The sequence below is a fragment of the Budorcas taxicolor genome, chromosome 10 (genome assembly GCF_023091745.1).
Source record: "Budorcas taxicolor isolate Tak-1 chromosome 10, Takin1.1, whole genome shotgun sequence".
NCBI classification, from domain to species: domain Eukaryota; kingdom Metazoa; phylum Chordata; class Mammalia; order Artiodactyla; family Bovidae; genus Budorcas; species Budorcas taxicolor.
In genome coordinates this window covers 79,492,548-79,510,650 of record NC_068919.1, presented here as the reverse complement: position 1 = coordinate 79,510,650, position 18,103 = coordinate 79,492,548, and the positions used below count along the sequence as shown (strand labels likewise).

General features: G+C 54.0%; 1 protein-coding gene across 1 annotated transcript in view; it reads right to left on the bottom strand.

The window, feature by feature from the left end:
- Positions 1–1,071: 1,071 nt before the first annotated feature.
- PLEKHD1 (pleckstrin homology and coiled-coil domain containing D1) overlaps positions 1,072–18,103 on the bottom strand; it is a 30,431-nt gene continuing 13,399 nt past the window's right edge. Inside the window, exons 3-14 of the mRNA XM_052647149.1 lie at positions 15,821–15,914; positions 15,434–15,523; positions 15,139–15,215; positions 14,228–14,319; positions 12,976–13,028; positions 6,536–6,630; positions 4,774–4,867; positions 3,138–3,316; positions 2,510–2,642; positions 1,983–2,127; positions 1,541–1,690; positions 1,072–1,241 (exon numbers count right to left, since the gene is read on the bottom strand). Of these exons, the coding sequence (XP_052503109.1) occupies positions 1,072–1,241; positions 1,541–1,690; positions 1,983–2,127; positions 2,510–2,642; positions 3,138–3,316; positions 4,774–4,867; positions 6,536–6,630; positions 12,976–13,028; positions 14,228–14,319; positions 15,139–15,215; positions 15,434–15,523; positions 15,821–15,914 (1,372 nt within the window). The remainder of the gene's footprint in view (positions 1,242–1,540; positions 1,691–1,982; positions 2,128–2,509; positions 2,643–3,137; positions 3,317–4,773; positions 4,868–6,535; positions 6,631–12,975; positions 13,029–14,227; positions 14,320–15,138; positions 15,216–15,433; positions 15,524–15,820; positions 15,915–18,103) is intronic.

Below are 18,103 nucleotides of genomic sequence, written 5' to 3'. Positions count from 1 at the left end.
CAGAAGGCCCTGCCGGAGAGGATGCCAGGCAGACGGTCTGTCCATGAATGAGGGACATGCAGTTCTCAGTGCCCCCTGGAGGGCAGTGTCTCCCACAAAAGCTGCAGACGGATGTTCCAGCTTCACCCCTGATGACACTGGGCCAACCAACAGCTGCAAGCCTTCTTACAGGCCCAAGCCCCCATCTTCCAGGGCTCGCGGTGGCAGTTGCATGGGGTAAAGCTTCTGCAGGGAGAAGGAGGCAAGGTGATCCGAGCTGGGGCAGCTGAGAGGGAGAGCTCCGGGACCCCGCTGACCAGCTGGGCCTCCTCGGCTGGCCGAGGGAGCCGCCTGCCCGCCTGACAGGGAGTGGATGTTGCAGGATCCTGGCCACCTGCCTCCACTCCCTGACTTGCTACCTGTCCTCTGGGGTAGACTTCAGCACAGCTGTTGCTGCAGCTCTGGCCCAGGGCCCTCAGGACACATATGCGAGGGATTTGGGGGTCGGGGGGAGTCAAGTCTTCCTCGAGGGTGCTGAGGCTGCAGGTGGGGGGGGTCATCTGAGGAGGGAGTGAGTGAGCAGCCCCACAGCCAGGGCCCCCAGGAAAGGGGCCCATGGAGACTGGTGGGCTACCAGCCCAGAAGGGCGCCGGGCCTCTTTCTTCTCTCCCCCACAGTGTGGTCGACAGAAGGGGCCTTGACAGAGGGTGTCAAAAGCCAAAGGAGGGCTGGGAAACCCTGGGAAAGCCAGGGTCAAGGAGGGTGGCAGAGTCAGAGAAGGGTAGAGGGCGCTTTACAGGGGGCCATGGGCCCTGCCCACCCCACTCCCCTAGTCAGAAAAGTCTCTCCACACCATCAGCCCCTCCTTCACTTTACCAGGTGGCACCCAGCTTGAGCCTGCACAGGCCTGGCCTGGACACAAGGGTAGGATCTGGGGTGGGGGGACGGGGTGGCACCCCTGTCCTCTGAGGGTGAGGCTGGCCCCCCCAGGTGGAGCTCTGGCAGAGAGGAAGCGGGGGGAGTTAGGCCTCCCCCTGCCACCCCTCTGCCCCCAGTGAGGAAGGCCTTGGGGGGCCAGGGGAGGGGTGCCCATCACTTTCCACCCCGGGGAAGCGCAGAGGGGGCTCCAGGCTGCGTGGCCATGATGTGGTAGATGGACTCTCGGAAGCGCTGGTCCCTGCTGAGCCGCTTGGCCACCTCCTTCAGCTCCTCCATGTTGTTGGCTTCCAGCTGGGAGGTCATGAAGGACTGGGACGGCTTCACTGGGGAGATGGTGGCCCCAGGGGCCTGGCCGTGAACAGCCTTCCTGCCACTGGGACACAGCCCTGTCCCCAACCCCCAGCCCCGCCCCACCCCACCCCCCTGCTCCCCATCCTCCCCATGCTGGTCCATGGGCTCCTGTGACCCTGGGGGAAGCCCAAGGCTGGGGCCACAAGGGCTCAGGCCACACTGGCTGACTTCAGGGCTGGGTCAGCCTCCCCACCCTGCCTTCTTCTTACCCATTGTCACTGACAGCCCATGAGCATCCCGCCCACTGGTGCCCAGGGGTTGCCACACCCACCGTCGTTCCAGGAGGTGCTGGACCGGCGCCGGTGGAAGCGGCAGCTCTTGATGCGGCGAGTGGCGGCCTTGTGGATGTACACCGAGTTCTTCATGATGACCGGCATCTTGGCCTCCAGTTCCGCATTCCGGATACACTCTTCAAAGAACCCTGCGGCCACATTTCCACTGCAACCTCCCCTCCCGGCCGCCCTCCCCTTCCCAGGATCCTGGTGGGCTCCAGAGGGAAATACCCCAACCCCATCCTTTGGAAGATCAGAGTCACCTGCTGAAGGGGGAAGAAACACAGGCTTTGCTACCCCCGCCCCAGATCCAAGAGCCAAAGGCAGCCACGCCGAGAGCATGCCCGAAGGCAGGGCATCTGGAGCAGAAACTCCATCCGCACTGGCCTGGACGACCGTGCAGAGCTCTGGGGCTGGGTTGGTACCGAGGGCAGGGCTTACTCTTCAGGTGGCTCACGTCAGCCCGCATCCTCTCCTCCTTCTCCTTGTTCCGCACCTTGGAGTTGAGCCCTTGCTCCAGGCTTCGCAAGGCCCCTTCTGCCTCCCGCAGACGCCTCTCCAGGTCCATGCGGACCTTCACCTCAGCCTAAGGGCAGAGGCGAGGAGAGGGAAGTGGGTCCTGGTGTGTGTGTGGTGGTGGTGGGGGGGCAGCTGCCAGTCCCCTGGGAACCTTCTCTGATCACCCCTGGCTCAAGTGGGCTTTCTTGCCTCCGGACTTGGATGGCAGCTATCGCGTTCTGCTTGGTGTCTTATGCCCTCCACCTGATGGCCTGGACTCAGCCCCTGCACTGGGCAGGTGTCTGTAACGATGCCACACAACGCAGGCAGGCTTCGTCTCAGGGCGGCTGCACTGCCCACGCCTAGCTGGTCAGATTGGCAGGGATAATTCAGGAAGTTGCCTGATGAGGGCAGGGACGTGAGGAGGGCCCCCCCACCCCGAGCACCAAACGCTCCCAGTGACCCAGCACCTTGAGCTCACGCTCAGCCTGCTGCTTCTCCACCGTCAGCTCCTGCAGCGAGTTTTGCAGCGCCTGGGACTGGCTGGAGTAGAACTCCCGCTCCTCCTCCAGGGCCCTGGAGCGCTCCTCATTCTCCTTCATCCTGCCCACCCGGGGAGAGGCGCTCACTCAGGGCCCCACTTGCCAATGGGGCATCCGTTAAGAGGGTGGCTCCTGTGCAGGGAGCTGGCTAGAGAAACCCAGAGACCCTGCTTGGTGAGCCCCAGAGCTGGGCTGGGTCATGTTCCCCCCGCCCCGATGGTAATGGGAGTGATGTGCTCAGTGCAAGGAGTCCTGGGTCCAGGTCTTGCTAGTTCTGTGAGCTCAGGAAGGTCCTCCAAGCCTCAGACTCCTCATCAGTAAAAAGCAGCTGGGAGGACCTGTCCAGCCTGTCTATTAGACGGCCCTAATGACTCACACCATTTCAAGTTAGCTTAGGATAGTGAAGGATTGCTTCCCACTTGCCTGGTGGGGAACCTGAGACCTAGGCAAAAGGAAGTGAGTGATCCATCAGATCAAGGCCAACCGGAACCCAAGGGCCCAGGTGTCCCGTTCAAGGAAAGCTGCCCGTGGGCCCAGGGCTTCTGGGCTCCCTCACCGCTTCTCCGCCAGGAGCTTCTCCTCCAAGAGCTGTTGCATCTTCTCCTCGATCTGCCTCAGGTTGCTATGGAGACCCCCGCTGGGAGGCGGCTGCTCGCTCTGATCGGCCAGCGTCTGCAGCTGGTTCTCATTCTCCTCCAGCATCTCCAGGGTTTTCTTCTTCTCTATGGAGAGCTCCTGGCATGAGGGAGGAAAGGAAGCGAAGCAGCCTAAGTCAGATTCTCTGCCTTCACATGCCTTTCAGTTCTGGCCAGTGAGGCCCTCCTTAATCCTCTGAGGGACACTTAAAATGTCTATTCATCCCTTGAGGTAAAAGGTCAACTAGGATCTCCCTCCTCCAACTGAGGCAAGGCTACTCCTCCATCGAGGGAGTCAGGGGAAAGCCCAGCATGGCTTCCAGGGGACGGGACACCTACTACAATGGGGACCCAAAGCCCAAGGGCGCCACGAGGTTCTGGGTGCTTGTTCCTCCAGGGACAAGTGAGGGAGTGTGTTGGGCTCATGTGAAAAACACCTAACAGGAACCAGCCCAAGAGCAGACTTAGACATTCTTCCCACTTATCAGACTGGGATCTTGTACTACTCAGAAATTCTGGAGTTGAAACTACCCATAAGAACCACCTCCTGTGATGTGGGACAGGGAAAGATAAACAAATGAAAGACGCCACTGACGAAGCCCCATCAGTCAAGGGAAAACAGAAACCTTGCAGTCTACAAGTCTCGAATTTTGTAACCATCACGATCCCCCACAACATCCCAGGCTCACTCGAGGCACTGGACTTGGAGGGACCTTAAGACACAATCTAGTGATGCCCACCTTTGGAAAATACAACCTCACCTGTTAGATGCATTCAGAGATGCACTAAGTGCTGTGGGCCCAGAGCTCAGAGCAAATCCCTCTCCTAGAACAGTCAGGGAGGCTTGACTAAGGTGATACTCAGACTGAGTCTTAGAAGGATGAGAGCAACCTCCAGGCAGAGAAGAGGGCGGAGCTCAGTCTGGGCAGAAGGAACATTGTGGGCAAGGATGGGGAGGATGAAAGACATGGCTTCCTGGGGGCACATGTGCTCAGTGGTCTGAAGCTGGGGTTGGGATATCATGGTGCTGGGAGGGGCAGCAGGGGAGAGGGGACAGGAGGGGAGCAGAGGCTGGGGCCGGAGCAGGCACTTGGCCGTGCTAAAGTGTTTGCACTCTTTCCTTGGCACATGCAAACTCCTCCTCCCTCACCATTTCTGGGGAATCAAATGGATTTTCCCTCCTGCTCAATGTCACCCCAGAGCAGCTAAGTGAATGAGTCACAGGAAGGAAGCGGTGGGTCACCCTGCCCCCCTCCCTAATCAGTCCTCCATCTGGTGTAAAAATATAAGCCCTGAAGATGGTGGATTTCTTAAGGCCATAGTCACCGTAAAGGCAAACTTGGATTTGCCCTTCTGGGTCCTGCTTTGGGCCTCATGTGTTGGCTGGAGTTCCCAATAGTCCACAGAGATGAGACCCTTTAGATCAGCGCCCCTTCAGGCTCTGTTTTCCTTGCAGATAACCCTCTAGAGAAACACTGTTGGAAAAAAACTGCATCGTGTGGCCCAACCAACCAGCCCGCCTCCTTCCAGGCAACCAGCCTGCCAGGGGCCCCTCACCTCCAGCGTCTTCTGTAAGGACTCTGTGAAGTGTCGCAGCTCCTTTTTCTCTTGCTCCACGCCCTTGAGGCATCTTGCAGTCAGCTCAAGCTCCCTGTGGGGACAGAAGGCAGGGTATGGCAGTGCCCACCCCTCCTAGCTCCATTGCAGCTTCCACCACACCTCTCTGTATGGCTCAGAGGGCTCTCTGAAGGCCAGCTCCTCACATGGCTGGGTCCTGCCAGCAGCTGTAGGGGCCCTGGGCTGAATGAAGGCGATCCTGGCCAAGTGAGGCTGAAGTCACCTGCTCCAGATACACAGGAATCTGTCAGAGTAAATCCAAGGCCACTCCAAGGGCAGAGAGCAGAGCTGGAGAAACAAAAGCCTCACTCCCTGTCTTCCCAGGACAGCTCTTGCTAGAACCTACTCACCTTGACATGGGACGTGGCTGAGGCCCTTCTCTGGGGTGACAAACTCCTTGCTGCTATTTTAATAAGCCTGGGTCCCCTTCCCCTTGCTTGAGATGTTTTTCCTTTCTGCCCAGTTTTCAAACTCCTACCACCCCTCAAGGCCCAGCTCAATCTAACCTGTTGAAGCCCACAGGGATCACACATATATCTTAATTCCTATAACACAGGGAGTCTGTGCTACGCCTCTGAGCACCTGTTTGTACACTATGGGAAGTATTGTTGATATTTCCTGGGTGTGAGTCTGGTTTTCCCAACCAGATCCTCAAGGGAGGAGACTTATCTTCCATTCCAGGATCTGGCAGAATTATGGAAGTATTACTTCCAGAATTAGCTGGCTATTAGCTGGTGAGTTTCTCTGAGCTTCTTCTGACCCAAAATACATGTCCAGTGACTTTCTTTTATAAGGGTGTTACAAGAAAAATATCCTTCTGGGTTATCACCAATAATCAGTAGTGGTTATGATGGTGACTATAACCAAAACCACCTACAGTACCCAGAGAAGTTGTCTCCAAGTTCATGGGTTGACTGCATCAGAATGACCCGGAAAAGTTTTTAAAATATAGATTTCTGGGTTCTACCTTCAGCAGATTCTATTAATAATCCTCTTGTGTGTGCTGTTTAGTTGCTCAGCTGTGTCTGACTCCTTGCGACCCCATGGACTTAGTCCACAAGGCTCCTCTGCCCTTGGGATTTTTTCAGGCAAGGATACTGGAGTGGGTTGCCATGTCCTCCTCCAGGGGATCGTCCCGACCCAGGGATCGAACCTGTGTCTCCTATGTCTCCTGCATTGCAGGCAGATTCTTTACCTGCCGAGCCATGGGGGAAGCCCTAATAATCCTCTTAGATGATTACAATGTGCAATTGGGTTTGCAAACCATACACAGACAAAAAAAAAAAATCCCAAGGGACAGGCATCATTAGCCAGAATGTGAAGAGACTGCGCAGAAAAGACAGGGAATGTTGGGGCGGGTCTTGGCCAGGGGTACCTCCAGACCAGCCTGTCCTGTCCGCCCCGGGGTAAGGGAGGTGTGACCCAGCAGGAAGGGCTCGCTGCTGGTGGGGATGTCTGGTTGCAACCTGCTCATGTCTCACACTCCCCCGGGCAGAAGTGACCCCTTGGTGCGGGGTCTATGGCTTTTTTAGGCCCTCCAAGGCCTGGAGCTTTGGGAGGACGGGTCCAAACTAAGTCACTGGCCAGTGAGGATCTCCTGGGGGAGGCCTCACCAGCCTGGCGGGACACACGGGTCCTACACGTCCTAGCCTGGGCGCACCCTCCTCTCCCTACCCCCGCCCCACCAGGGCACCACAGCCACCTCTTGATCTGTTCCTGCTCCACCCTCAGCTCCTGCACCACCTCCTCAAATTGCTGCTTCTCGGCCTCCAGCACCTGGTTCAGGCGCTCAAGAGCCTGGAGAGAATCAGAGAGGAAGAAAAGAGTCAGCGACAGCAAAGCGGCCATGGGGTCAGGAACCCCTGCTCTAACCCAGAGGACACCCTGGGATCCAGCACAATCTGTACCAGACTTAGAATTAAGCCCTGAGGAGTCCTGATCCCGCTCAGTGACACACAGTCTTAGTGAAACCAAGATCTGTGATGTGCTGGGCTCATTTACAACACCCTTGACAAAAGAATATATATACAGACATATAATTGAATCACTTTTGTTGTACGCCCAACACTAAAACAACATTGTAAATCAACTATGCTTCAATAAAAAAAAATTTAACAATAAACAAACAAAACGAAACAAAAACTCACTTAGTATGCTGAGGGCAGGGTTTAGAAATTATCCCAACGTTAGTTCTTATGACTGGAGTGCGTGCATCCTAGGTTGCTTCAGTCATGTCAGACTCTCTGTGACCCTATGTCAGACCGCTCTGTAACCTGCCAGGCTCCTCTGTTCCTGGGATTCTCCAGGCAAGAGTACTGGAGTGGGTTGCCATACCCTCCTCCAGGGAATCTTCCCCACCCAGGGATTGAACTGGTGTCTCTTAGCCTCCTGTATTGGCAGGTGGGTTCTTTACCACCAGCGCCATCTGGGAAGGCCTCTTATGACTGAATGTTTGGTAAAGAATCTGCTAATGCAGGAGATATAAGAGACATGGGTTCAATCCATGGGTTGGAAAGCTCCCCTGGAGAAGAAAATGGCAACCCATTCCAGTATTCTTGCCTGGAAAATCCCATGGACAGAGGAGCTTTGTGGGCTACAGTCCATGGGGTTGCAAAGAGTTGGACACAAGTGAGCATCTGAGCATTCTGCAACATACTGTGATAATTTTAGCTGTGTGCTCTGCTGGGCAGCTCCAGTCACTCACACCCTAAGGTGTGTTGGCTGACCCCCAAGCCCTAGAGTGAAATGTGTGGGTGTACATTTCCATTCAAGATCTCTGGAGTGGCATTTGTTAGAAGTGACTAAGAAAAGCCAGTCTCAACCCGAAGTCACAGAATAAAGACTTTTTCTCAAGGCATCCAGGAAACAATGAGCTTTGGTGGCAGCTTCCCCTGGACTCACCCCCAAGGGAACAGGTGAGCCAGAAAGCCCAGGGCTAGCTGACCCAGGGAACCGGACCAGTTCCTTCAAGTCTGCTGGCAAGCACAAGTATTTTCCCAGCAAGCAGGTGCTCCCCCAGGGGACCTGTATTCCCAGGGTTCAGTAACAGGTAGCATTGGTGGGTACACATCAAGCCAAGGGTGGTTGGAAGCATTTTGTGACAATTGCTTCGTTCCTCCACATTTTATGCTGTGGGAGGATATTATTTCTAGATGCACATACTCTCTTCTTATCTTCTAGTTCTGAATTACGCCCTCATTTTTCACCCAGACAGAGGTTTTGTTCTCAAGGATAATGCAAACCCCAACAGGCAGGTTGGTGGGGGTGGGGGCACTGCCTGTATGGGGAAATTGCCCTTGGCTTTGAGGAGAATCAGAGAAGGAATAAAATCCAAGGAAAGGGAAGAGTCCGATTCCAAACCCTATGTCCTTCACCCCTAAGCTTCTTACCCAAAACGTTGCTATTTTTTCCCCTTCTAATTATTACTGGCATTTTGGGTGTGGCCCATAAGTGGTCATCCCTGGGGCTGCTCACAGGGCTCTGATGTCCTCGTGGAACACTGCATGGCCACTGTCCACCTGTGAAAGTTGGGGGGCCCCATGGGCCTGGCCAAGGCCAGTGGAACGTGAACAGAAGTGTGTCCCTCCAGGCAGACGCCTTTTACAGACAGGGCGTGACATGCTGTGTTCCCTTCCCTGCCACGTCAGCCAGTGCTGCCGCCAACAGTGGAGCTTCCAGGAGCCTGGGCTTCTCCAAGCGAGGAGGCGTGGAGCAGAGCCCCCCGCTGAGCCAAGCCGCTGAGTGAGAAATAGGCCTTTGCCATTCAATACCACTAATATTTTGGGGTTGTGTGTGATGGCAGTAGACACAGCCACATGCAGACATAATATAAATTTATTTAAAATTTTATCCTTGTAGACCTCCCTCTTTTTAATCCAAGAAGAGTTCAGAGCTTCAAAAAGTTTGAAAGCCTCTATTTTCATACATTCTCAGTAGCTGGTATTGTGAATGACGATGAATTTTGATGTGGCCTCAGATTCGTATTTCCTCTCTCTCTCTGGTGGCCTCTACCTGCTGCGGCAGGGCTGTTACAGGCTGGAAGCGTCCCTGGGCTTAGACCTGAGAAGTCACAAGGGCACTTGGCTCTGATGGGCACCTGGCTTTTGCTGCTTCAGAACAGATCAGATAGGACCTGACTGGAGGACACGGTCTCAGCCTCTTGGCCTGGAGAGCCCCATTTTTCCAATACCCCAACTTGCAAGTATTTCCCTTTACTTACTATTACTCTGTGATATCTTTTTATAATTGAAAATGAGAGAAAGTAAATTATTAAAACCCCATGGAAATGTCCATACACTGCTGGTGGGAGTGCAAATAGGTACATATTTTTAAAAAGCAGTTGGCCATATGCATCAGAAGGTCTAAAAGTTCTTGCCCTTTGAGTCAGTAATTCCACCTATAGGAATCTATCCTAGGGAAATAATTAGAAAAGTAGACCAAGATTTATATACAAAGATGTTCACTGTGGCGTAATTTATAATAGTGAAACCAGCCTAGATGTCCAAAGTAGAAGATTAATGAACATCACGTATGATGAATCAGTGCTTGGTCATTAAAACTGACGCTTTCAAAAAATGTTGAATGATATGGAAAATTGCCGAAGGTATAGTGTTAATGAAGGTAAAATGAAAGATATCATGAAAAAGCCCATAAAACTGAGCATCTAACATGACCCTATTAGGTTTAAAATATATATAAGAATAATCTACAGGAATAAAGACTAAGGAAAAATGCTGAATTGACAGTAATTGTCTGTGGAGTTGTAGGGTTAAAGGTAAAACTTGTTTTCTTCTTCACGTTTTCTACAAAGAGCATGATTCTACCATTATGGGGGAAAGGTCTATATTAAAGAGCAAAAAGAAAGAGAATCTTCTTCCTTCCATTTCATCCAGATGATTCTTAAACGATGTCCAAGTGTAGCCTAAGAGTGCTGACTGGAGTGGTACACACAGTCTAGAAACCTGGAGCAGCTAGAAGCTCCTGTTCATGCAGCCCAACATGGCACGAGTGAGGCCCCCCTGCCACAGGCTGCAGTCAGCTGAGACCCACAGCAGCTGAAGTCTTCGTCCACCACATTATGCGCCTGTCAGTGACTGTTGGACTTATTTAAGTTGCCAAAGTATGAGGTTGGAAAGAAGTCGGTAGAAAGCAGTTTCATGGAAAGAAGAGCTTTCAAATAACGGAACAGTAATGCAAAGCTCACCTCTAAAGCTGCCCGTGGCAGAATCACAATCAACACCCATCAGGGAGGTCACCTGAGAGTCTCACCTGAAAGGGAGAGGTCCTTTCAAGCTCCAAGAGTCTGAGTTCCGACTGGGCGCACTCCACAGGCAAGAACCCTGCCTGAAGAGTCCTGGGCATTTCTGATTTCCCGTGTGCCTGCCCACGTGCAAGATTGAGCTCTCACAGTTCAATCAGAAGAGGGAAGGCAGGCCAGCTGCCCTCCCCCAGGGGATGAGAGTGATGGGACCATGCCCAACAGAGCCAGGGACACCTGAGGGACCTGTGTCCAAGGAAGGGCATTGTCTTCCGGAGAAACGCAGAACATTGTTTTCTTTCGATTTTGTCTGCACCACGCGGCAGGCAGAACTTCACGGACCAGGGATTGAACCCACGCCCTTTGCAATGAAAGCACAGAACATTAACTACTGGACCACTGGGGCAGTCCTAGAGGCATTATCTTCTGATCTCAGGGCAGAAGAGCCCAGGACGGTGCCCTTTGAACTCTCAGCTCATGCCCCTTGAGTTCCTGGCCCTTTCTACCATGCGGAGGATGTCAGAGCTGCACTATCACACAGCGCCAGTTGGCCCGGGCCTTACCGGTCCACAAAGTACCCCCTGCCCTCTGTTTCAGTGAGCCCCGCAGCAACCTGGGAGCCACCCAGGCACAGTCATCACTCTTACCGGAGCAACACAGAGGCAAACGTGCCCACTGTCACAGTCAGTGATAGACTGGTACCAGACCCTGCGTCTCCTTTTAAACCAAACTATCTCTTAAAGATCAGAGAATCTTCAGCTTATCACTGGGCCACGGTACCACATGCCTTTCTAAGTGGCCCAAGCAAGGCACTCCCAGAGCATCTCTGTGACCTGGATGCAGATGGGGAAGGAGAAGGGGGGTAGGTGGATCCATAATACAGATGAACAAGGCAAAGAAAGGAAACCCTGGACAGCATGACTCAGTGAGCTATAGTCTCCATCTAGAGCACACAGCTGCCCCGGAAACGTGAACGTGAACACACTCCTCTCCCTCCTGCCAGCCCAGGGCAGCCTTTACCGGGGCACCACCTGAACTCAAGTGAGTCTCACTCACATTTTGTACCTAAACCCCAGGAAATTCACAGCTGGCGGGCCTCCCTCCTTCAGCGTGCTAGGGCTTTAAGCGAGGCCTGTGAGCCGTGGGTCTCTGCTGGCCTCATTTCCTGGCTAAAGACCTAGATAGAGTGTCTAAATTTTCCTCGGGCTGACTGCTGCCCCAGATTTAGCCTCTCTGATGGATAAGTCTGTCTCCCCCTGCCAGTGGCTGTATCTGTCACTCCATCCCATCCCCTGGCTTCCTAAATTACCTGCCTTTAAGTTGCTGACAATCTACCCCGTCTCACTTCTCAAAATGTACAGAACGGTCAAAAGAAAATGCCCACACTCTAATACAGGAGGGACCCATTTGAGAGCCTGATCCTGGGGGCCCTCATGTGGCTGGGGGGAGAAGGCTCAATGCCGTCACCACGCCAATCCTCAAATCCGTGCGATCCTCACAAAAATCCTCAGCAGATTGCCTTCTCTGTTCGTTTGGTTGGTTAGGTTTTTGTAATTGACAAAATGACACTGAAGTCCAGCTGGAAGAAAAAATGGGTGAGAATATCTGATAACATTTTGGAAGAAGAAAAATGGGGGTACCATCCTACTGGTTAAAAATCAAGATGCAATGTAAAATTATAAGAATTAAAAATATTAAGTCATTCCACAGCATTATTGAGCGCCCATTCTAGGCCAGGTACTCTGAAAGGCCCCAGCAATATTCAGGGTGCAACAGTGCCATGGGGCTTCTTTTTTTCCCGTGATATGCTTCTTGCCTGTCAGGTCTGTTCCCAAGCCCAGGGAGGGTGGTTGGGAAGGGTGAGAGGTTTGTGAGAATCAAGGCAGAGAAGCAGGCACTGACCCCAGCCCTGAACTTGCCTGGGAGAGATAAGCAACAGGAACCAGGCAAAGAGAAATGGACTAAATCAGGCCCTCCCTCTGTGGGTGTGCCGGGGCATGCCACCCTGAGGCTTGGAGCTCAGGCAGTCCAGTTGTAGGATGGACTCACAGGTAACGATTGTAATACTAACAAACACATATGTTCATTAAGCATGTACTCTGTGCTAAGCACTTTACATATCACATCTCACTTAATCCTCAAAACATACCTGATAAGGTGGGTTCTATTATTATCCCCATTTTTCACATAAGGCTATTAATGTTCAGAGAGGCGGGGTAACTTGCCCAAGGTCACACAGTCAGAAGCAGTGAAGGTCCAATCCAGACACAGGCAGCCTGGCTTCAAGTCAGCACTGATAACTACTACCCTACCCTGCCCTTCATGACTCCTCAGAATAGGCAAGGCCCAGGACTTCATGGAGATCCCAAATAGTGTGGACTTCAGCAGCCCTGGCCTTCATACGAGGCAAGGGTCTCCTTCACCCCACAGGCTGCCTCTGGCCAATGCTTGGCCTCCTTAAAACTTGTCTGTTAACATTTAGAGGATGAAGGAACCTCTGATATCTTCTAACCCAGTCACCTTTATGGGGCCAGAAGTCCCTCTGGATGAAAAAGGCCACCTCATCCTCCTGTGAATATCAGTAGTGACAAGAAGCTCGTTGCCTCCTGACACAGCTTATAAAATTTCTGAGTGGCTCTTTATTATTTTCCTCCCCGGGGACTGGTAACGAGAAACATACTTCTTGCCAAAAAGCGACAGCAAGTCCCAAGCACTGTCATCCCAGTGGCTTCCCTGCTCTGCCTGTCTGATTTCCCAGCAGGTTGTCTGGGAACTCGTCTCCCCTACACCCTTCCCTAATGCTAGGAACATGGGTCAGTGCACAGCGGCTCTGAAAAGGCCCACAGAGCGGGAGGCGGTGGGGACTGGCCCCAGTGTGCCCCTACCTCTCTCTGCTCCCTCTGAAGGCAGAGTTCTTCGGTCTCTTCCATCAGTTTGTCTGCCAAAGCAAGCATACACACTCTCACGAGATGCTCACTGCAGATCCAGTCCTGAGGGGTCACTGCCTCAGGGGTCACGCCTCCATTGCCCCCAGCTCCTTCCAAGGATGAGGTTGGTACTGTTGGCCCCAGGGCCAGCCGGGGGAGCCACTGAGGGGCCAGGAGGGGCCAGCTCCTGGGGCTGCAAACTCTGTGCTGGCCTGATCTGCTGCCCTCCTCTCCTGGCAATGACCTTGCATTGTACGTTCACAAAACAATGACAGCTCATTTTGGAAGCTCAAGTGGGTCTCTGCACCCCAACGTGCTGTTAACCTTTGCACTGATGTCTGGCTAGTGAGGCAAGGCAGGTCCTGGGGGCAGAGGGTGTCTAGAGCAGGCAAAGGGGAGTCAATGCTCTGGTCCCCACATGTAAGGAGGCAGTAAGGGAGAGGGTCCCAGGCAAAGGACCAACCTCCCAGACTTACTGTCTTCTTTCTCAAACAGAGCATGCCTACCAGCTAACCTCGTTGGAAAAGACCCTGATGCCGGGAAGAATTGAGGGTAGGAAGAGAAGGGGGCAACAGAGGATGAGATGGTTGCATGGCATCACCTACTCCATGGACGTGAGTTTGAGCAAACCCTGGGAGACAGCCAAGTACAGGGAAGACTGGCACGCTGCTGTCCATGAGGCCTCAAAGTGTCAGACCCAACTTAACAGCTGAACAACAACAGCCACTAGCCAATCAGGGGCACATGGGCCTAAAGCCTCAAAGAGGGTTGAGGGTGAGAACTGGGGTCTGGGGGCAACATCCTCTCCATTTGTGGGGCCCTTGCTGCACACCTGACATAAATGTTTCTAGGCATTTCTATCGCCTCTAAAAGTTGGGGGCTAGTTTTGTCTCCAGTTTAAGGGTGAGGAAACTGAGGCTTAAGATGAGCTGCCTAAAGATCCACACAGCTGATGGATAAATGACAAAGCTGCGTCCAGAGCTCAGGATCCTAACCACTAGGCTCTCCTGCCTCCTGTCATGCCGACCCAGAGGACTCGTATTATGCCATACAGCCCCCCGGGCTCCGGGGGTGTCTCCGGCTCCTCGGAGCCTGCTAAACCCCTACCCAAGACATGCTCCCTCAGTCCTGCACCAAATCTTGGGCTGCAGCCCCTGGCCCTGAAATGCTATCACCAGAGAGCCTGTTTGCAGCCCATCCCTCAGCCAACCTAAATACTCCTGCTTCTCCTTGGCCAACTGCAGCCCCTGGGCCTCCAGGCTTTTGATCATGGCTTCTCCCAGCTGGGCATTCTTCCAAGTCCTGGGGAGGAAGGGCAGATGGAACAGGAGAGAAGAGGAAGACACACACAACTGTTAAAACAGAAGGCCGGAGGAGAAAGAGAATGTGCATAGCGCATCCTCATCATCCTTTCTACCCAGAATCCCAGCCGCACCCACCCTGGTCCCCGTGACTCTGGGCATGCCACCAGCATCGATCCATTGCAGTCCCCGGAGGCTGGTCCAGGCTGCAATAGCACTTTGGGAGCAGGAAAGAGATTGCTTCCTGGGCTGCTTTCTAGACCACTGAACGCCCACCACTGCCACAAGGCCTGGCCCAGGGCACCACTCAGAATTATCTGTGGAACTGAAAGCACAGCCCACCATGAATAGGCAGAGGCCGAGACGGGGTCTGTGTGCAAATGGGCTGTGTTGGGCTGGAGGTTTCTGCACCTGGGCTCTCATCTGCAAACCACTGGTCTGTGCTACGATTAACTTAGGGCCTGGGGAGATGGGATGGGTGTCAGGAGGCTGCCAACTTCTAGTGACACTGGATTTGCTCCCAAGAGTGGGAGACAAATGGTGTCCACATCTGCTCCCTGTGACTCTAAACAAGCAAAGCTCAGTTTGCTCGAATCTCACTTAGAAGACTCCCCAAAGATGCTCTAAATCTGGTATGTCTCCACTCCCCACATAAACCAGCTCCCCGCAGCCCTGTGCTCCCCACCCTGCCCTCTCCCAGGGTGTCTCTGTGCCCACCAGGATCCCAATCGAGAGGCAGGGAGGTCAGAGTTGGCTCAGCCCACACTCTTTCCCCTTCCAGACCCTCAGACTGCCCTGCTTCCTGCCCAGGTGCACTTACACCTTCCCAGACTCCTGCAGCATCTCTAGCCACTGGGTCTGCTCAAACTCTGACTCGGCGGCCAGCAAGATGGTCCCCTGCCAGGAAGAGAAGACACAGATGTGCCTGAGAGGAGCCACCCCGAGCGCCACCACTCGACCTCTGCAGGCCTGCTCTGCGTTCTCACCCATGTCCCCGAGTTACTGACACTCTTCCCAGGCCAGCCCACTGGAGGGGATGCCCCTGGGGAGCCTGGGGTCCCAGGGAATCTGCTCTGTCCCTGCGGAGCCCAGGCCAAGCAGAGAGCCTTACTCACGTGGAAATCCTGGTGGGAGATTTTCATGGCATAGGGCATGCTGGGCTCTTCCTTGGCCTCCACCAGGCAGCCGCCCAGAGGGATGACACCCTGAGAAAGAACCAGGACAATGGCCCCCACCCCCCACCCAGCCCAGGTCACTGAAGGCCTCTGGGAGCCTTCAGCCAATATCCAGGTGTTGCTAAAGGCTCGAGGCTAGAAGCCAGACCAGAACTCTCCCAGAGGGACACAGCCTGGGAAGGGGCCAGGGTGGTTTGTGCACCCCCCACAAAGACTTGCTGTGGGACCAGAGCAAGACAATGGAGATTACCCTCCCCTCAGAGGATACCGTCCCCTGTTGCTCCCACTGGGCCCTCCTGCACTGTGCCCTGGGGAGAGGCCCCTCACCTTGGGATGGATATTGAAGTATTTATTGGTTTCAAAGCTCTTTTTTTCGCTCTCAGAGTAGTAAAGAAGGAAGCTCTCTTTGATGATGAAAAACCTATAGTGGGGGGGGGGAGGGGAAAACAGGACAGAAGGGGTGAGGTTTCTCAGGATGACAAGAGCACCCTTGGGGCATCTGTGCTCACGTGGGGAGCCCATGAGGACACTACGCAGACTCATCCTTGCCAACTCACGTGCCACATCCGGGCAAAGTCCTCAGCTGGCCAGCCCCCCTCCAACAGGCAGCCCACCCTCATACCAGTGGACAAGCAGAAGTGGGAGGCCCACAGGCAGCCTCCACAGCTGGCTCCTTCAGCCACCGAGCCGCCACCTTTGGCACAGGGGGGTATCTGTGGTCCTTCCCCTCAGGTACCTTCAGCCCTGTAAGTCTACCCCAGGAGGGGCAGAAGAAGGGCTGGAGGACACACAGTTCCGAAGTGGGTCTTTTGACAAGTGATCTTGAAGACTGGCAATCAAATGGCACGTGGGTACCAGGCTGGAGAGGCCAGGCCTGCAGCCTACATGTGACACCTGCATTGCCTTTGGTCTTAGATGTTCCAAGCCCTCCTTTCTGGGCCCTGGGGCTAACTTAGGGCTTCCCTGGTGACACAGACAATAAGGAATCCACCTCCAATGCAGGAGATGTGGGTTCGACCCCTGGGTCAGGAAAATCTCCTGGGGAATGGAATGGCTACCCACTTCAGTATTTTTGCCTGGAGAATCCCATGGACAGAGGAGCCTGGCGGGCTACAGTCCATGAGGTTGCAAAGAGTCAGACACGACTGAGCGACTAACACTTTCACTTCGGGATCTCTAGGCCCTTGGTGCTTTCTGACTTTGATGCCCACAGGCGGAGCTCTTGCATCCCCCCAGGGGACTCTCACAGGACTGATAACTAGATAAGACACCAGAAGATCCAGTTGGACCTGAGAGCCCAGAGTGGTAGCTCCATCCTCCTGGGGTAGCTGCTAATGCCACTGTTGGAGCCACGGGACTAGGGGGAGCTGGAAACACTGCTCAGATGGGCTCATGAGGGCCGACAGCATGACTCTCCCCTGCTCCGAGTCCAGTGACATCATACCGGTAGCTGATATCAGTCAGAGTGGGAATATTTACACCATGGAAATCATCAAATGCTACAAAACATCAAGGGCTGCACCCCACCCCACCCCCAAGAAAGCAAGTGGTTAAACATTCACCGGCACAGCCTGGGTTGGACACACCCTCTTGGGAGGGACTCGAAAAGTAGCTGGTGAATCTCTGAAGGTGCCACCAGCCATGGGACACTCCCGAGGCCACAGCTACAGTGGGAAGGTCACTGTGATTGCCAACAATTGCTGTCTCACCTCCCCCAGGAAAGGAGCTCAGCTCTGTCCTTTGCTGTGCACCCCGCCCCAACCATGTTTTTATTTGCATGCACCCTCTCAGCCCAGCCAGACACTGAGGACAGCTGTGGACCTCAGAGGTGACTTCCTGCTAAAGCTGATTCACCCCGCTGCCACCCCCCGCCCTCCAGTGGAGGAAGAACACACGAATACCACCATCTGCAGAATAGCGGACACGTTCTGGGCCCCCCAGCACCTGACCCCTGCCCACCTTCTCAGCCTTCCTGCCACTTCTGCCCTTCAGCCCCTTGGCCCCATGAACACTAAGCTCACTGCCTCCCGGCTCACTCTGTCTTACATGATCCTGCAAAAGAGACCGCACAGTTTTCCCAGGAATGCCCACCCTCTCTTTCTTCATCTGGTCACCTTTGGTGACCAGACCAGCTCCTGTACATGCTGACCGGCCGTGCACTTGGCACTTAGCACCACTGCCACACCCTGGCTGCTCACTCTTGTCTGGAGGGCCTGTCATGGTCCTTCAGCCCTGTGGGACAAGAGAGATGTCCCCTGACAGTTTCAAAGGAAATTCATAGAGTAGATAAGAACACAGACCTGTCATTTCTCAGCCTGGGGTGGGCGGAGGGGGAGGGGCTAGATCAAACTTGCCTCTCTGAGCCTCAGTTTATTGACCTGTAGAATGGGAGTGATAACATGGACCTCATCCGGTTATTGTGAGGATCGTTTGAGACTGTGCTCATCACTCTGCCAATTTGAAGAAGAGCCAGGACTAGACTGTGGCACATTTCCACAGTCCTGTCACCCACAGGAAAATGGGAGACACGGCACACAGGACCGCCTCTACCCTTCTCCTCCCCTTTCAGTGGTTACCAAATACTGCTATGGAATGAACTGTATTTCCCCA